The 21189-nt window shown below is 41.0% G+C and overlaps 1 protein-coding gene across 1 annotated transcript in view; it reads right to left on the bottom strand.

Annotated features, from left to right (window-relative positions):
- Positions 1 to 21189, bottom strand: part of MRPS27 (mitochondrial ribosomal protein S27) — a 93678-nt gene that overhangs the window by 59974 nt on the left and 12515 nt on the right. Inside the window, exon 4 of the mRNA XM_018558238.1 lies at positions 19119 to 19177. Within this exon, the coding sequence (XP_018413740.1) occupies positions 19119 to 19177 (59 nt within the window). The remainder of the gene's footprint in view (positions 1 to 19118; positions 19178 to 21189) is intronic.

Genomic DNA, 21189 nt, shown 5'->3' with positions numbered 1-21189 from the left:
TCTCATTTGGTGTAGACAATCCATTATCTCTGAAGCCTTCACACTCTCAACTTGCAACAACTATTTCCTAAGAATTCACAGGGTTGAAAAACATGATCTATATCCTATATTGATTTCTGAAAACATCTTCCAGACATTAATATGTAAATAATAGTATATAAATAAATATATACAGTATAGCAGTAGCCTAAAACTGGTCAGTGCGTGTTAAGAAAACCACTGTGAGATTTTGTACCATTAAATACATAATATAAACTGTACAAGAAGAATATATATAAATATTTACCTACAGTAGAATGTATATTGTAAACTTTGATACCGTGTTTCCCTGAAAATAAGACACTGTCTTATATTTTTTTTGGCTCAAAAAACACACTAGGTCTTATTTTCGGGGTAGGTCTTATTTATATATTTTTTTTAATGTACAACAATCCACACTTATTCATGTACAACACTCTACAAGTATTCATGTACAAAAATATGGTGATCAGGGCAATCAGGGGTGCCGTACCTTTCCAAGAGCAATTTGCTAACCAATCGCTGGCCAGAATGAGCGAAGCACACTTCCACTATTGATTTCTCACAGGCGGAGTGCATTTACTATCATTCCGCCTGTGACAGGAGCCGGCGCTATAGAGGAGGCATCGGCTTATGCGCCTCTTCTCCCTCCAGTGCCGCCTTGCTTCCTCTAGTGCTGGCTTCGTTGGCACCGCTGATTCTCTCCCGCGGCTCTTCAAGTTCCCCCTTATGCCACCACCGGCCCTGGGAATGGTCACAACTAGGTCTTATTTTCGGGGTAGGTCTTATATTTTAGCAATTCCCAAAAATAGTACTAGGTCTTATTTTCGGGGAAACAGGGTATTTTAGTTGAAAAATCAAAAAGATAAGAGATGTCTATCTGCATGTAAGGAATATGGAGACTGCCATTGCTGACCTCCAGAGAATACAATTTTCGTGACATGCAAGTGAGGGTCAGAGTGAATTCAGGTGTTCCAAACCTGCTCACTTGTTCAAAGTCAAAAAAGTCTAAGGCTGGGTTCACACCTAGGCGTATTGAATATGCGCGTCTGTCGCGCGCTTCGACTGCAATTCGCGGTAAAAAAAATGCACGCCAAACGCCCGTTTCCGAGGGCTACTTGGCTGTATCCCAATGGTAACGCGAGACAAAAACGCCCCAAAGAAGTACATGTACTTCTTTGGGCGTAGGCCGTTTTGTATCGCGTTCGGACGGGCGGAAATACGGGAAGGTGTGAACCAGACCCATTGAATACAATGGGATTTAGATGTTTAAGCGTTTTGTAGAGCGTTCGTCGAGCGTTGAACGCGCTACAGAACGTTCAGGTGTGAACCAGGCCAGAAGGTAATTTTTTATTTTCTTCCAATAATGCCTTCCTACCCATCACTCTGCTATTAAGCCATGTTTGTGCAACTATGTGGAGCATCTAGGTTAAGGTGACACTACACTCAGAAGTTAAATCTGAAAAATGCATTAGGGTATCAAATTTCTATGCTCTAAGGCCCGGACGTGCTATGTATCTGATTAATGAGACAGCGGTTTCTGTGCTGTATGTACGTCTTTTTGTTTCTGTTATTGTATCCATGTTCTTTTGTCTTTGTAAAAAAAATCAATAAAAACTTATTTCTGAAAAAATAAATAAATGACAGTATTAACTTTATTTCATCCGATTAATCGAAGTCAATAATCCGCTAACTAATCGATTATGAAAATAGTTGTTAGCTGCAGTCCTACTGGAGCAGACAGAATCTGGAGCTGCTCATAGCCACCAATCAGCTTCTTTCTTCTGTTTAGTTAAGCTTTGAAAATAAAAGGATAGAAGCTGATTGGTTGCCATGCACAGCTGCTCTAGATTTAATCTGCTCCAGTTTTGATAAATTCCCCTCTGTGTATCATAAACAACTGCCATGTTCAGCATGAGCATTGCCGAATGGAGAGCTATAAAAAGGCAGGAGGTATCAAGCGACTGCAGATAGACTGCTGTGCTCACCCCGAGTGCAATGGTCTTTCAACTGAAAATTATTTTCATTTTGGTAACATGAACAAACAAGATTTTTTATTACCAATAAACTAAAATACGGTATACGAGGTATGCAGATACTGTACACCAGCACATAATATCATATCACAACAAGCAATAAAAAATAGGCTTCTCATTTAAAGCACCTCAGAGACTTCCCACAGAGGTCACTTTTCTGATATTAGTTTGATAAACTGAAGAGACCCATTTATTGTAAAATACATATATAGAGTCTTGCAGCAAAGCATACAAAGTGCTGCAATCAATTAAAATCAGGTTGCTCTGCTGGAGAAGACAGGGTTCAGAATAACAATGATCAGCTGAAGGGAAGGCAATATTAATCAAGTCCTCTTCCGAGGGGTACTGCATTACAACTAACCAGTAAACACACAGAAAAAATGCTGGACTCATCAACAATCGCAATGCTGGTGCAAAGGCAAACATCTTACTTAAGGTTCCCATGCACTGCACGATTCTCGTACGAGAATCGCTGGAAATCCCGCGATCGCATGAGAATCGTGCAGTGTGAATGAAGACGTGCGACCGTTTCTACTGTACGATCGCACGTCTTTTGTCTAAGGACCATGCTAGAAAACCAGCCGAGAATCGTACGATTTTCGGCTGGTTTGAACGGTGCTCGGGAGACAAATGCCTAACGGGCCGGTGTGCGCACGCGCACACTGCCTGTTCAGCATTGCGGTCATCGGAAGCCCGCCCCTCAGGGGGGCGGGCTTCCGATGATTGCAAATACGATCTGCCTGTCCAAGATGGGCAGATCGTACGTTTTTTTAATTACTTTACAACCATCGCAAGACTAAGGTCTTGCGATGGTTGTAAAGTGTATGGCCAACTTTAGAAATATAGCAATGCATTAACAGAAAAAAAAATACTTATTAGATCAGGTGTGAGAGATCATTTTTTGAAGCAATAATTTTAAAGTGACACTAAACTCAGGAGTTACATCTTAAAAATGCATTTAAGTACCTTCACTATTAACAAAAATGTAGCTTATTCGTGCATCACCAGGGACGAGGACATTTTTGTAAAAAAATCCTCGTTCAAGGACTAAAGCGGGGGCCCAATCTACTTGTCCTGATACAAAAAAACTATTTTTAACCAAAATCGTATTTAACCCTGCTAAGAAGCACTTCTCATTGGTCAGCGCGGTCACCTGACTCCACTGACCAACGATTTCTTGCGATTTGCGAGTGAAATTGGAAATCTATAGCACAAGGCTATGCTGGATGGCTGTATGTGGTACAGATAGTGCACCTATCGATAGGGGGGGGTATTTATTTTATTTACTTTCCTCCTTACCTTTTTAATTGTTTATTTTATTATTTGTTTTTCATTTAAACTTTATTGCTATCACACAGGGACTAACAAGCCCCTATGTGATGGTGTTTGGAGGTGACAGATTCTCTTTACGGAGCCTGCCCGGCTCACCCCCTGAGTACTCCGCTGTAGATTCTCAAATCATCTCTGAATTGGTGCTGACACTGTCCTTCCTTCTGGAGGGTGGCTACTTTTGTTCACCATGGTCCCTGTGTGTGCTGTAAAGTAGTCACCGCTCCAAGCTCACTCCTGTGATGGACTACAACCTCAGTACAAATTAGTAAACTAAAACATGAGATTGTAGTCCATCACAGGAGTGAGGTTGGAGCAATGACTACTTTACAAACACACACAGGGACCATGGGGAACAAACGTAGCCACCCTCCAGAAGGAATGACAGTGGCAGCACCAATTCAGAGATGATTTGAGGATATACAGACGAGTGATACACAAATAAGATACATTTTTGTTAATACTTATGGTACTTGAATGCATTTTTAAGATTGTCCCACTATGGAAATTAGAGGAGAAAAGGATTGATATCTTTGGACTGGAAAAGATTATGCGACACCATTTGGATATGTGTACTTATAACCTAAGGTTTTGCTTGCAGCAAGGAGCCTGATGGTAATGAATGGACTGAAAGATGAGAAGAAAAACCTGACAATGTTCGTCTTGAACTCTTAACAGGAACTATGAGCATATACTATGAACAGTAAATGCTCAAACTTTTGTTAGCTCCCACAACCTGAGACCTACTGGGCAAGTTGGTCAGAGGTGTTGGAAATGCAGCAGCATATACTAATGTACTGATGCCTTTTGAGCTGTAGTGGAATGCTGGTCCCTTTGTGGATGCTTATCTGTAATGCACAAGAAGTTAATTTCCTTCACAATGTAATATACATTCATGTAATGGCCTAAGCAAGTAGAACTTAATTCAGCATTCCTCAAGATCTGAGTGTTTCATCTGAACACATAACCAACAAGATGTACCCTCAAAGGACTTTTGCTTTTCTTGGGAGGGAGTAATCTTGGTTGTATCAATGAAGAAAGGAGGATTGTGAATTCTTCTGTCCCCGTGACATTAGATATTGGTGTGCGTGTGTGGTGAAATCTGTACCAACTCAAGGCAATTGCAGTCTAGGATGAGCAATGCAGCATATCCATAGCAGCCTCACTATGAAGTCACTGCTGATGTCAATTTATTCAGAACTACCATGCCCCTGAGACCTCATTGCCAGCCAAAAGGTCAGTCTCTGTTCTTAGGCCAAGCATGGACTGCCCTGGTCAGTAAGTGCTATTACTGGGCTAGTAATTGATAGTTCATAAAGCAACATGTAGAATAGTTCCCTTCGGTAATCTCCTCGGTGAGGAGTGTGTTGGATAGTCAAGATTGGGCTGCAACCACCTTCTTGCTACTATTTCGCAGGCAGGGTAGTCCTAAATCTCTCTCTCCCAGCATCTTCCAAAGGTTGGAAGATCCTTCCATCTAAATAGTACACCAATGTTGCCAGCATTCCAGGCTGCTATGCTGGGGAAGAGCATGGAGGTTACCTTTTTTCTTTCAGGTCGATCTGTTCTGGTTTTGGTAAGTGGCACTCTGTGTGCACTAGGTCACATGCATTGTGCCTGGTCAAGCAGATGGAGCCACAGATTAATCTCTGAATTCGCTCTTCCGCAGACTGCCATCCCTACGGATATAATTCAGTGATGTACCTCCAGAGTTATTCTGGAAGGCAGTAACCTGCCATATGTTCCTGTCCCATTACAGGGTCTATCCAGGAGTATGATCCATGGGGAAGTTGGTTCTGAATGTGGTACAAATAATTATCTCAGAATTACCCTCCCTGTTTGTGTGATCGCTATATCCCATTGTATGCTGCCATGTACGGTGTCAGGAAAACGGAAAATTGTATACTTACCTATCGGTAATTTTCCTTTCCTGATGCCAGTACATGGCAGCATACAGGACCCTCCCATGGCTTTCGCATTGAGTACCTGTTACGAGAATGGTGGCCTTGGGAGGCGGGCTTTAATTTATAGTATAACTGGTCCTGTAATTGGGCTGGGGGCGGAGCCATACCCATTGTATGCTGCCATGTACTGGCATCAGGAAAGGAAAATTACCGATAGGTAAGTATACAATTTTCCGTTATATATGCACATTTACCAATAAACTTAATTTAAAAATCTCTTACGATTTATATTTGGGAGGGGGAGGTTTAATACCATGTATAAGAATTGCATGCATAAAAATAGACAAATGCTGTATTCAAAAGCACACTGCCACATATAAAAAAAAATAATAATAATTAAAAAAAGCAGCTGCTATCGAGGAATCTAACATCACTGATCTTCAAAACACGTCTGTCACTAAGTAAAAAGAAAAAAAAAAAGCCTTGCTAGCAAAAACTGCTTGCAATAAACTGGCAAGTGTAAAGATTTTTTTTATAATAAAAGACATCTGATCTCATTTTTCCCAAGGTACATTACAAGAGCGGTGTGTGAATAAAAATACTGTACCAATGACAAGCAGACTGCAGGACTGGTGATAGGCTGGGAACAATGAAGAGACTGGTGGGGTGAGTGGTTGCCATAGTAACCCTGTACTGAGAATTTCTCCTTCCACAGTCCCAGAGCAGGCCGAATAAACTCTAATTTACAACCTACACATGCATTAATTATATTACTAACTCAAGTCCTTGTTCATCGCAAGCACCCACTGCTCTTTGGGGAGAACAAAATACATTTTACATATACAGGTTATACCTTTGCAAATTCAAAGATTTAAAAAAAAGACAAGCTAATGAAATACGGTGAGGCAAAGGGAGTTAAAAAGGTGTGAAGTAAAGTATCCTATAGAAACCAGATATAGGATCAATTAAAATAGATGTAAAATCTAATATGACCTTTAACATGTCAATGTAATTTTAGAAGAACATTTCTATCTTTGTAAACCTGCAGTTTCCATTAAAACAAAACAGGTAATCCTGCCATGGAAGTACTTTATTAGACACTTCCTGTTATAGGGTCACAACACTCTGTCCTAGTTTGCCAATTGTTCTCTTGCGTTGGCACCCTGTCACATGTCCCTTCTGTGTAAACTATAAGCATCTCATGATGTTGGTATGTTCCAAAGTTATAAAGAATGCAAAAGGAGGAGTGTGCATGAATACCTAAAACAGGGTGGGCCCGAACAGACATGGGAACAATGACTTTGAGCTTTTAATGCTGGAAAGTGCAAAAGATAAAAGCAGCCAGCGGTTGATTCAGTCTACTAGACTTCACTTATAACAGAAGTCAATATCTTGGGAAGCCGCCATTGACAACAAAATCTAAACACTTAAAAGTGACACTAAACTCAGGAGTTAAATCTTAAAAATGCATTCAAGTACCTTAAATATGAACAAAAATGTATCTTATTTGTGTATCACTCGGCTGTAGATCCTCAAATCATCTCTGAATTGGTGCTGACACTGTCCTTCCTTCTGGAGGGTGACTACTTTTGTTCCCCATGGTCCCTGTGTGTGTTGTACAGTAGCCACCAATCCAAGCTCACTCCCATGATGGACTACAAGCTCACGTTTGCTAATTTGCATTAAAATGATAGTCTATCATAGGAGGGAGCTTGGAGCGGTGGCTACTTTACAACACACAGGGACCATGGGGGACAAAAGTAGTCACCCTCCAGAAGGAAGGACAGTGTCAGCACCAATTCAGAGATGATTTGAGGATATACAGCCGAGTGATACACAAATAAGAGACATTTTTGTTAATACTTATGCTACTTGAATGCATTTTTAAGATTGACCTCCTGAGTTTAGTGTCACTGTAATCTGGCATAAAGATGTTTAGTTCCGTCCTTCAACCCTGAAATGCTGAGAAATAGTGTCCCAGGATTGCATCGGAACAGTGTGAGGGAGCAAAAACTAGCTAATGTCTAAATCTAAAGACAGGTGATCAGAAGAAACAAGAGATCTGAGTTTCACAATACACATAATGAAATTTAATGGTCTCAACAAAACTTTCCCCTGGAACCAATTTTTCAAGATGATAAAAAAAAAAACCTCAGTTGGATTTTCCTGAGATTAACAATCACTCCTTTTCAAAGAAAAATTATAATTTATTGATCTTCACAACAATTTAGTACCACCAGTTTCTGCAAGATAACAATTTTCAAAATATTGTATAATTTCATATTTGATCAGCATACAAGAATGATGTGGCAAAAAAAACAGAGACATACTGAAGAGGCAAAATCCTAACTCGGTTTGGCAAGGATTGGGGCTTTGGTATAGGTGGAACCATAGTGCTAAGTACCGTGAAGATTGGCAATTTCCATGCCTCCCTAATGCCCTATCATTCTGATGGATGGTCTCACTGATCAGTAGTAAGAAGTCCAAGTGCTGACTATCAAAGTGCAGTGGAGTTTTGCATGATAAAGCAAACCAGCTTTTAGGTACCCCATGCTGCTCATGAAAAGCCAGCAAGTGCCTGTTTTGATGAAAATTGTTGCTTTGAAGGATTGACAAGAATATGGGCACACTTTAAATTCTCCACTTATCTTCAAATATGAGTGACTGATTTTGTCCTTGACGGTTATGCCTACTGTTACCCCAACACAAGGCTGAGGAATTACAAAATGCCAGATATTTCTTATTGTGAGTAAGAAACGATAGCTTGTAATCCACCTAAAATATTAAGCAGTGCCAATTGGAAACTAGCAGTCTCCTAAGTAATTCAGCCTTTTGATCCCTGCTTGACATAAATAAATTAAAGATGAAATAATTAATGAAAGACTGTGGGTTTTCTACCACTGCTTTGATTTAATTTTTAATAGTCAAAAAAACATTGTGTACTATTTTAATAGCACAGACATAGGCAACTGTTGGCCGAGTCTCTCAAAATCCTTCTCAGTACAACATTTTGTATTAAAGCAAGGGGCAAGCATTAAATTTTCTTTCGGTGTCATTGGCAACACAAGTGTGAAATTCTGCCAAGTGACAGGCTTTACAATTTCTGCAGCTTTCAAGTGTTTGATGAAGCAAATCAGAAGTCTTGCCAAGAGGTCGAGTGAAATACAGAGTTATAAATCTGCAGGTTTTTTTAATATTGTCACAGTTATAGTTACCATAGCGGTGTCACGAATCAGCTACCCACAGGGCATGTTCATTTCCAAACGTATCCATCTATGCATTTATATATTAAAAGGACACAAGTAAAGTCTATTGCATACTAACGGCTCCATAAATAGGTTCTCTACTTCTCTTCTGACCAATAAGAGTAAAAAATACTATATATTCAGGATCCATGTATCTAAAAGTAATCTTCTGACAAAGGAAATTCATAATTACCATATGATTATTTGCTCCCCTACTGAGCATGTAATTTGTGAGCAGAGCTCTGAGCCCATTAAAGGAGAACTATGAGATGAGTGATTTCCACTCACCTCATAGTTCTAGCCGACCTGTGACAATGAGACTGTCACAGGTCGGCTCAGTAGATCGGGAGGTGAGCGAACACATACCAGGTTCGCTCACCTCTCGATCCTGTCACGGCTCTCTGCCGTGACAGGGGAAGGGGCTGGATTCCCCTCTCCGATCTGCCAGCACAGTACCGCTTCTCATCGTTTCGGGTAAATCTGGGAATCTACTTTTAAAGGGAATAGGGTAGGGACACAAAAGAACTCAAGCTGAGTTATAACTAGTTCCGCAGAAGAAAGGGTCTTTACTGATACAAACAGCAGTCAAGTGATAGAAGACTTTCATATCACTCAGCAATGGATGGCAAGACTTGATGGATAAAACAAAGGCACTGGTTTTATCTACAATAAATAGTCAGGAAAATTGTAAGATTATTGAAACTGTTCTGTAGTGAACTAAGGTATGTGACATCAAGTATTGGAAAGTACCACCATAAGCTGGACAGGACTTGAGGTACTCCTCCCTAAAAGTGACCCTTCACATGTTAAGCTCCCAAAGGTCATGATTTGTAGGCTACTGCAGGGGTGGAGATAAATGTAAACAATCTTTATCTAAACAGAGCAAGGTAGAGTCTTCCCATTCTGTATTTCTACTTGCCGGATGCATGAGGTTGAGATAGATTGCGCCATTTGCTGTAAATTATATCAACCTGTATTCCCAAATGTTTACATAGGACATCCTGCAATATTGCCCTGTTCTGCTGCAGCAATTAGTAATATGTTAAAGGTACACTCAAGTCAAAAGTAAATATTAAAATATGACATGAATATGTTGTTCTTTTGAAGATATGGGTGAAGTTCCTCTTTGAAGTTCCTCTTTAAAGTGTATGTTAAGCCAAAACCTTTTTACTTCATTTTGATAAAGTAGTGAATGGTTAGAACCCTGTCAGGTTTTTAATGATACAGGGCTTTTCTTTAGAAAGATATACCCTCAGTTCCTGTCCTGCTGATGTTTTAGCAGACAGGAAGTGAGGGGAACTCTCCCAACAGAAATATAAATGCTTTTCTTTAGCAGAGTAGGGAAAGGCTAGAACTCCTGTCAGCTTTTTTTTCTGGTTTGTGTTGCAGATATTTGTTCACCTCCTGCCTGGTGAAACCATTGTCAGCAGGACAGGAAGTGAGGTTAAATCTCTCTTAAAGAGCCCCAGATAGCAGTAAAAACCTTACTTTTAATCCATCACCATTTCATCCAAAACTAAATGAGACCAATGAGATTTCTAATTTTAGTTGCTGTATGTACTTGATAGCAGTGGAGGTTTACAGATTGCTTTTGCCTGTTGAATGGAACTCTTCTTTTTCTCAATGATACATGCATCAAAATGTGATGCTTACGATACACTTGGATACAGTTGGACCTTTAAAAGAAAGTAAAAACTCTGAAAAATTTAGAAGCAGTATAGTTTAAATGGGTCACAGAGTCATTCCCAGGCAGTCAGGCTGTAAGGAGAAAGGACGCATACTACTGTAACAAGTTCCCACTTAAAGACGCATTGCTTTTTAAATATATTAATAAAGCTTCGGTTCTGTTACAGAAATGGCTCTACAAATCGCCGCCCAGTCTTTTGTTCCAGTTCATTGTGTCGCACAGTTTCCATGCTGGTAAATGTGTTTGTGCCCGACCACTGTGATCCTTCAGCAGAAGGCTTTGTCTCCTCCTGGCTTGCCTGCAACACTCCCCATTATTCTCTTTACATAGAATTAGCTTTCCTGTATTTTTTCTCTTCTGGACATTAGCATTCAGTGGAGCATGACATGGCGTAATTGGTGAAAAATGTCCATCCCTAATAGCCTTACGCCACTTTTTCAGAGAACAGACAAATTGCATTCAAATAAAAAGATTTTTTGTGCATTTTGAACGGTCTCCCACCCATCTGTGTCAATAGAACACGCTAATTAGACTGTTGAATTGCTGGCTAACAGGAATCAAGAGTAGGGTTAGCCCTCACTTCTATACACTGCTTACCATTTGGGGAGCAACTGAAAAGCTGAGTAATAACATGGGCTGTGACCCATTTTAGAGGCTCATGGTTACTTACAAAGGCCATAGAAAAACGTTACAGAAACACCTTCAGCTTTTTAAGTCTATACAACACAAAGTCTGTTATGGTGAACTATAATGAGTACTTGCTGCATTGGAGTCTTTGCATTCTATACTTTTCTGCATTGTGTGTATAAGCCATATTAGTCTAGTAGACAAGATGTAAAAAACAACAACGGAGTATTGCCATATGCAATGATACCTTTCTTATTGGAATAACATAATATTCAAAAGACAAGCTTTTGAGAGTTAGCCTCTCTTCTTCAGGTCAGAAGCATGTTAGTCCAATAAGAAAGGTATCATTGCATACTGCAATGATTTTTTTCAGAAACACACAAATACAGCATTTACATACATCAGGTTTCAAGAGGGAGTTAGTCACTCAGATAAATGTCATTGTTAAGTTAAACAAATGTTGACACAAAGTTAGTTTCTCACAATAGGCAAAAGAGTGTAGAGTGCCTTCTATTGTCTTAGCTAGCTTTCGGACAGTGGGACAGTATCTTCTATTGTGAGAAGCTAGCGTTGATGCTGGCTATTGTTTTGGGTAAGATTTGTGTCAATAACACACCCACGCTGGTCAACAATAGCCTGACCTTTTTGGCATTTAACGGACCGCACGTGGCATTTATGGTGCTGCGTTGCCATCTAGAGTTGGAAAAAGAGATAGAAATCTGCCATAGAAATCTGATGCAGTAGATTAAGTGAGACGCCCACAGTTGGGCTACCAAGTTTTCTAACTAAAAGCCAAGTGAATTGGGAGGACTTCACTGAGGAAATGTGACCACAGGACTTCACTGGAACAGAGGACAACACTAAGCAAAGTCAAAAAGCCATTGTCCTGAGAATGCTTCATCGCCACAAAGCCCGGTTCAATACAGAGTTTGTAGACCAGCAACAACCAAAGCTAAGTGACTTTTAAAGTGTCCTCTTATTAAAATCATTGCATGTTGTAGAAAAAGGTATGCTGTATGCATGTGTATGTATTGGCAGCCTGTATGTTTAACCTGTAATCTTACAGTTTGTGTACGTAGCATTTGTTGTATTTTAAAAAGTTTTGTTTTTTTAAAGTATGTTAAATATTGCTTCTGGGTTAGTTTCCTTAGCTTTACTACAAGAATCAGATTTAAAAAAATAGCTGTAAAAGATTGCAAAGCAAAAATAAGATAAAAATTAATAACCTACGGAAAAATAAAATAACAAAACCAGCTTTTGCTGCAAAATGAATCATAATTTCAAAGATTTCCCCTGCAATACTTTCTTTCCACCACTAGATGCCCTCAGTCTGATGGCCAGCATTCATTTAACCTACCTTTTCTGAGCCCAAGTTGTTCTGAATCGGCCCCCAGCCTTTGACTGGACAGTGAAAGGAGAGGCAACACAGAGCTCATCTACCCGTCACTGTGCTTTCTCTTCCTATCAGCAGTATATGAACGGATTGGCTCCTTGTATTGCTGCTACGTCTCATACGCCATCACTGGTGTACAAGGACCGCAAGAGGCTGATACCAGGTTAAAAATTTAGGTTCTAACGCTGCTTGTTTGTAAAAAAATACATTTAATGATGCATAAATAATTGTATAGCTGCATTAATCAGTGTCTTTTATATCTGGCTAAAGAGTTCACCTTTAAAAGCTGTGTAGAAAATGGCACCAGATATAATGAACACCTTAGGCCTGTGCAGTGACTGCTTTGCAATGATGGGGTTTATTAGGTGTACACCAAAAGGCTGGTCTCCATATATACAGAACATATGAAGTTAAAGCTCTGCAATAAAAAAAGTTTTCCTGAATCCTTGTAACATAGGTACAGCATTTGAAGGGGTTGTGTTTCCTCAATAAAACTATAAGAATTATCATCATGAGGGAAACTGAAAACCCTGGAAATTGTGCAACAGCATTTCCTCGCAATGTAAGAGGCACAACAGAGCCCTCTGCTGGACTAATGCAAACATGCAATTTACAGAAAATCATTTCAGATGGTGAAGCTGACAGGAAGATTTATAGCATAGACTCAGGCCGAGATACAAGATGACGAATACCCTGCCTTTTAACACATGAACAGCTTCAGAAGATGCATGGCAATAGCTGAGCTGCCAGTCCTCTCTCCTGGCAATCCAGAAACCAGCTGGCAAAATATAAATAATATAGGGTCTGTCTACCTTAATCTGATATGATAGTTCTAGGTAGATGCTGGGGGTTAAATCACTCATTTTAGGATTATTCTGATATGATATGCCCCCCAAAATGGCTATTAAAGTGGATGCATTTTAGTAGTGGTCCAGAACATGCAGGCCGTTGTGTGGAGCAACCTTGCGGAGTACAGCAGAGAGGGGATAATGATACCCACTCTTAATTATAAATGGATGCTCACTACCACAGGCGGTGGTATCTGCAGATAACATTGATAAAGTCAAGAAACTTCTGGATGAGTTTCTTCTTTTGCAGAATCTACAGGGATATGGGAAGTGCTAGAGCCAGACAAATACACACTCACATACATAGGTTGAACTGGATGGACCTTGGTCTTTATTCAGCCTTACATACTGTGCTACTATACTAGTTTACCATAATATGAGTTCCGTGTAATTCCCCACAGAATAGCACAGATACCCGTGCACAAATGCAATAGAAAGGCAGCAGGAATCTACTACCTGAAGCTTATGCTGTGCTCTCTTCTTCCTGTATCACAAATCACATTGAAGCTTCTAAAGGCAGGTGTGACTAATTGGTCACTGTAAGAAACTACTTAGTACCAGTGAGGTGTTCCAGAATCACTGCCAGGTGCATTCCAGGATTGCCAAATAACAGACAAAAGAGAGAGAATGAGATTGGTGCAGTACAGCAATGCCGGGAAGAAAAACTAAACTACTCAACACATAGGTTATACTCCTGATGTGCATCTGATGATGTAAAGTTCCGTTTTGATTGGGGTGCACCTTCTACCCTTTCCCTTCCAATAGTGTAACTGTTATGGAAGAACACGACCATACTGCAACATTCCGGATCGTTAGCACTTACGGTAGCTGCTTTGTCTCATGCTGTAGGTACAGGGTTAATACAGTGACTTTGAACTTGCATTGCAATAAGTTGAATGAGTTATGGATAAGGATCTAGGTATCCTGGTAAACCAGACTTGAATAATAGCATGCAATACCAATCTGCATCGAGAAAGCATTAGTGAGACCACATCCTAAATATGCAGTTCAGTTTTGAATGCCTGTTCACAAAAACAATATGGTAAAACTGGAAAGAGTGCAGAAATGGGCAACTAAATTAAGGGGCATGGAGGACATCAGGAATGACTGACTGAACTTAATGTATTCATGACAATGAAAAGGCCACCGCATTGCTCAGTCAGTGCCCGAATCTTCATTGCACTGGCCTTTGTGAGAGTGCCCTTATACGTATATGGAAAGTGTTCTTTACTGTAAGAGTCTTCCACAAGTACCAGTTCTAGCTGACTCGGTAAATTGTTAAAAAGGGGTGCTTGTGTTTGTAAATGGCTATGAATATTTATAGGAAACAACACTGAATAATTTGGATTCTGAGAGTTATCCAACTACCCTGGGGATCAGAAGGATTTCTTCCCCTGTCTGAACATGCGTTACAATACTTTTTTTTTTTAAATTTAAATTTAAAAAAGTAAGACACACACACGGTGGTAGGGGTGGGGCGGTGTAGAGTGGGAGTTGTAATTTAATTCACCCCTTCTGTTTGTAAAAAAAACAAGTTTGCCAAACCCCATGTGATATAAACATAGTACAGTTTAAGGGCTTGTTTACACTAATCGCCAGACCAGAATGCTTTTTGTCTGGTCCAACAACGTATACCCATTCATTCCTATGGGAAGAGTGAGGCCAGTTCACACCACTACCTTCAGTTCCAGTTTAAACAAATGTTTAAATAAAAAAAGAACTGCATGCACTTTTTTTCTGGTCTGGAATGCACCAGAACACACTTGAACACAATAGACATTCAATTGAGACAAAAAAATGCACCACAATGCGTCAAAAACGCATCACAAATGCACGCCAGAATTTCCAGAAACACATCCAGATCTGGTCTGGAAATGGTGCAAACAAGCCTTAAAAAAAATTAGGAGAAAAAAAATAACATCGAAAAGAAATGTATTATAAAGATGTACAATCACATTGGGACCCTTATGCATATTTTTACATCTGAAGATCTTCTGCTTTCAGGAAATATATAGTTTGGGGTTCTTAATGAACCTGCAACATGAAAGGTGCATTTTATCAGTGAATGTAAAAAAAGCAAGTGTTCTCCAATTTGAATGATTTTATGATTTACTAGTATCAGGCAGTTAAATAATATCTGTTATTGGCTAAGAGAAATAAAGGGGGCCTTTCTACACGCAGCTATAAAGCCAGCAGCATACTCCAATGGAAACAGTGCCAGCAGTTACATTAAGGTCTAAAAAAGCAAATTTGAAGTGTCTAGATACAAGTGGTACAAGAGAAATCACTAAGCTTTATTTCCACTCATGTCATGTTTAGTGTATTATTATATAAATACGTCTGGCACTGATAACTGTTGATATTAAATCAAAGAGAACGTACATGAAATCCAACAGAACTTGATACGGGAGCTGGCTCATACAAGCAAGAATATTTACAGTGTGTCTAAATACTGAAAGCCAGCTACTCCTAAAGTGACTGTCACTAGAATAAAATGCCATTATTAAAGGCCTGCCTACAAAGATAAAGCCTTAAAACTTGCCTGTGCTGTCGCCCACCCCACCTATGTACGCTCCGCTGCAAAAGAATCTTCAGCATCCAACACACTTTTGGGTGTGGCGGATGTCTGGTCCCCTGCTGAGCATTGTGGTTTAATCCGCCAGGCCTACGGCACTCCTGAAGCGATTTAGAGGCTGGCAGAAGGTACCACAGTCAGGCCACGGGACCAGAAATTTGACACTGCCAGAAGTGTCAGATGCTGATGATTCCTCATCAAGCTTTAACTCTTCATCAGAGCAAAGTTCGGTGGTGCAGACAACTTAACATGAAAGTATTAAAGGAGAACTATGAGGAGAGTGAAAAATCACTCAGCCTCATAGTTCTAGCCGACCTGTGACAATGAAACTGTCACAAGTCGGCTCAATAGATCGGGAAGTGATCGAACACATACCGTCGCTCGCTCACTTCTCGATCATGTCCCTGTAGAGAGCTGTGACTGCCACTCACGGCTCCCTGCAGGGATTCCCCCCCTCCCCTGTCCAATCTTCCAGCGCTGAGTGGCGGAACGGACGGGGGAGCGGGCGGGTACAGCTGGCTCTGCCTCTAGATGTGCAGAGCCAGCTGTCACTCACGCAGCTGGGTGGATCCAGACAGTAATGTCGGGATCCGTTCTGGCTGCGGCATCTCAGTATCCCGCGAGCTGTAGCTCGCGGTATACTGAGCTTTGGGTGGCGGGAGCACACTAGTTTGTGTCCTCCCGTTACCCTTAGGACTATGGGGAAAAGCCCTGACCCCATAGTTCTCCGTTAAGTATTTTGCAGGCAGGCCTCATTTACAAAATGTTAGTGTTGCTTTAATGCTGTCCTCCACTGCTGCTTATGCGTAAACTGGTCATACATTGCACGAATTTCAGACAAGGTCTGCCGATTCCAAAATTACAGCTTTGTGTGGCCCTGCCGGTGTTCTGTCATTCCATCGGACCCATGACTTTATCTGACTTCGCGAAGTGTGTGCAGGGCGTGTGAAGGTCTCGGCACCAGACCCATAAATCTCACGGACCAACGGAGCTCATTAGCATTTACTAGCTCAGAGCTCTAACGGACTACCACGCATGCAGCAGTGCAGACATCTGATGGCTACTGCACATGCGTGGGTCCAACAAAGCTCCTTATGCCGCATGTTTTCACGTATAGTGTTTATAAAGAAAAAGAAACATGCACAGTATATTCTATTTATTTTTCTTTATAAACATTATACGTGAAAACATGCGTGGTAGTCCGTTCTGGACTAGGAGCCACTGACAAGCTGCGTTGGTCCATGAGATTTACGGACCTGGTGCTGAAGTCCGATAAAGTCACGGGTCCGAGGGAATGATAGAACACCGGCACCACCCAACAAAACTGCGCCACGCGACAAAACTGGATTAATCAACTTTTGTTGAAGGAGCTGGGTAGAAAATTGTCAGCTGAACACTGACTGAAGCCACACAGCTGCAGTTACTATTCAATATACTGCCAGCTGTCAGAATACAATAGCCCGAAAGGGGAGATGTCCATACGGTTTATCATGGATGGAGGAACCTACAGGTGTACCGCAAGCTTTACGTTCCCCTCACTTCTCCATTTGCTCCATTTACCCACCCAGAGTAAAAAGGAATGTCAGGTACTTCCAGGTATTGGGGCATGTGGCTCACTACCCTTCCTCCCACGTAAAAGCACTGGTACCAAGTGATTGGCTGCTCAGGCACCCAGCGATGTCATATTGAATACTAAATACTAGGGATGCACAGATACCAGTATCGGTGCCGATATCGAGTATTTGGACGAGTACTTGTAATCGCCCAAATGCTCCTGATGCCTATCCCGATAACGTGACTTCCGGTATCAGGAAGCTGGGCGCCGAGTCATTACACGTTGCCTGGCATACTGATTGAAGCCAGCTCCATACTTCTCGTCAACAGGGAGCATAAAGCCGGCTTCCCAGTCAATCAGGAAGCCTGGGGACGGGTAATGACTCGACCCCCGGCTTCCCAGCTAATTTGGAAGCCAGGCGGTGTGTAATGATTTGCCACCAAGCTTCCTGATTGGCCAGCTTCCCGACAAATCAGGAAGCCTGGCGGCGAGTCGTTACCCACACCGTGGCTTCCTGATTAGCCAGAAAGCAGAAAGCTAAAAAGACGAGGGAGCATGGAGACATCTTCCCAGCTTCCTTAATGGGACTTCCAGTATCTGTATTTGGTATCGGCGAGTACCAGAAAAAAATATTGGTACTTGATATGGAAAAAACAGTATCGGTGCATCCCTACAAAATACCAAATTAAATTTCATCAAAAAAATGAATTGACAATCCACTATTATTTTTAAGATGAAACAAACCGTGTATAGTAAGTAGAATGCAAAAAGAGATTATACATTGAAGATTCACTTCAGCTAAACAACTGTGTGCAGATTCTACACAACATTAGGAAGCGTTGATTGGGAAGACCCTATACACTCTGTTTTGCTGACATCTCAGGGCTGCTATTCAGGAATTTGCAGTAATGTTCTCCAATCATTGTGATGGATGAATGTCAGGCCTGAAATGCTCCTATTATCTCTAATTTCCATACATTTTAAATACATTATCAATGGAACTCCATAAAGGATAAATGTTACCTTTAAAAGCAACATAACTGGGATTCACATTCCTTAATGTATCATTGAACAACAACGAAAACTTAAAATGCATCTATCTATTCTTACCTGAAGCACAAAATGCTTTACAATTATAACACACACACACACACACACCTCTAATGCTAATGTTACACTATTACGCTAACAGACTTGTACAGTACAGTAGAGCCCTGAATCTTTCATTCCCAGTGTGAGGGCTACTCTGTGGGAGATTACAATGGGCTAGCATCAAGACAATGTGGGGTCTTGATCACCAGTATCTTGATACCAGTACTGTACTATGCGGCTATTCTGGTGTCGCAAGTGTATTCTCTGTTGACACCGTATCTGTCTCCCTTGTCTTTTGGCTTCCCCAACCAGCACTCCAGTGTCCATCTTGTCTGCTCTGCATTGTCTACCTAGCCCTTAAGAATTTAGAAACCAGATTCTGTCAAGCCTTGGTTATCTGCTATGCGCCAATCATACCGAGTTTCTGCACACCAGGATGGAAAACCCTGAAAACAAGGCTATAGTTACCAGTTGTCTGTGACATATCACTATGTATGACAGAAAGATTTTCTAAAATGCAACAAAATTAAACACTTCTATCGCAAACTAAGAGTTGGCACTCAATTACTTTGCACAGTGGACTCCATCAATAAAAATGGGTAGTGTATGACTAACAAAAAATAAGGTTTTAACAGGTTAAAAAAAACTGTTGTCAAGTTGGAGAATGCAAAAAGTGGGGACCACTCTGTGTTACTACACAAATGGGGAAGGTCTGAATCACTTTTTCATGACAACCCACTTTAAAGTAAACACGGATCGGTTCCTACATAATGTGTAAATTAATAGCACCAGTTAACATTATTACTTACTTGTACAAGTAGTATTCAGCCTGATCGATCTCTTCCCTTGATCTGATGTTGTCTACAAACTGTAAAGAAAAAAAGAAAGCAAAATGGTAAAATTGCAAATAGTAGTAAAGGAAATCCAACTGATAAGTCAATTAAACATATCAATGGAAACCGCTCGGAAAATTGCCAAAGGTGATAGTGTTGCATTGAAAAATGGCGTAGGGATGATTTAAGCCTGTGACACACTTCACGCAAAGCAAAGCAAAGCTGCAAGGCGCAGTGCTGAGCGCAGCCAGATGAAAGACTTCATCTTCAGCCAATCAGCTCACGCGTAACAACTCAATGGACTTCGCATCCTCACATGTGGGTTTATACGTGCAAGCCAATTGGCTGAAGATGAAATGTTTCATCTCGGCACGTTCAGCTATGCTAGCTCTTGCAAGCTGACATGCTGGATCGATAATTGCAAGACACACTGCAGGCAAAGGTCTGCTTGCCACAGCTTTCCTTTGCTGCACGCCGCTTTGCGTGCAGTGCGTCACATGCTTTATGGTCAATGTTGAGACAAGCTGGTTTGTAAAATTTGGGATTTTGGTGTGGAGTGACTTAGAGTTCTATTTACCAAAGCCTATGGTATGTATATGCACATAATTGTGCATGCTGTATCACGATGATGCTGATTTATAAACTCCATCCCAAACTGATCATTTAGTCCCAGATTGAGGAAGATTACAACTTACGGTGCCCATACACCTATCGATTTGCGTTTGGAAATCATCCACAAATGGTCTTCGAGTGATAAATCGATCAGTTGATGGGACACCAACGGTTTTAAATTACTGTACTACCACACGAATTTCCTCGATCGGTCAGGATGGAAATTATTTTTGCGATGTGTACAAAAATCGACGGACACCGATAATAATATATAGGAAGAGGTCTCACAGAAGTAACAGGAGCTGTGCCAAACATGTGCACAGCATGGGAGGGAGGTCCACCAAAGAATGAGCCCCCATTTATAATGAAGATGTAAACAAACCTCTTAAGGAGAACCTGTGCCCAAGGCTATGCACCTTAAAGCATTTGCATATTCTGAATAAGCAGTAAATGCATTTTAAAATAAACCCTCACTCACCTCTGTAGCTAAAGGCATTGTGGAGAAATGTATCTTCAAAGTTCACAACAGAGGCACTAAGTTCACAACAACCTTCTACTACTTAACTTTACATTGCAGCAGACTCTTGGAAGCCTGCAAGACTTTTAATGTAAACACACCAGGCTCCTTTAAACTGTTAGAAACTCACTGAAACCAAACTCTAAGGGCAGGTTCACACCATTTGAACCTGCCCACAGTTCCAGTGCATTTCAGACAAAATGAAACATGCAGTATTTTTCTGGTCTGCTCTGGAACGGTTTGCGCTAGTGTGAACAGAGGCCAGGAATAGCATAGGGATACATTAGGATACATTTTGGGTCCGGAAACCATCTGGTCTGGTCTGCAGATGATCTGGATGTGGTGTGAATGAGCCCTAAAGTCTTTGTTGTGATCTTTGAGAAATAATTACTTCGCCGTACAAGCAGCTACAGAGGTCACAGATGGCTGGGTTCACACCATTTTCTGGACCAGATCTGGAACATAGTGCACTGCGTTTTTGCCGCGATTGGAAATTGTTAAAAACATTTTTTAGCTTACAATGGTCTTGCAGGTGTGTTCCAGTGCATTCCAGACCAGACAAAATAGGACAAGTAGTATTTTTCTGGTCTGGTACGGACTGCGCTGGTGGGAACAGAAATAGCATAGGGATACATTAGGATGCATTTTGGGTCCGGAAACAGTCTGGTCTGAATGGGCCCTAAAAGTTAATTTACCTCTAGTTAGAAAAATCAGGGATTATATCTAGGTTATATTTTTGGTTTTAGATGTTACGGTGAAGCCCCTCTGTCACGTTTTTATTGCTGCTTATGCCCCCATTGGGGAAATTGACCCCACTGTGTGTCATGATGACTACTGTCAACGAAACAAAGTATGGGGAAATCCGAACTTTAAAGTTGCCCCTAGAACAAAAGGCAAGGGAAAAACCTTCGAATGGGG

The sequence above is a fragment of the Nanorana parkeri genome, unplaced genomic scaffold (assembly GCF_000935625.1).
Source record: "Nanorana parkeri isolate BGI_ZX_2015 unplaced genomic scaffold, ASM93562v1 scaffold327, whole genome shotgun sequence".
Taxonomy (NCBI): domain Eukaryota; kingdom Metazoa; phylum Chordata; class Amphibia; order Anura; family Dicroglossidae; genus Nanorana; species Nanorana parkeri.
The sequence above is the reverse complement of the archived record's forward strand: the minus strand, read 5'-3'. Positions and strand labels throughout refer to the sequence as shown.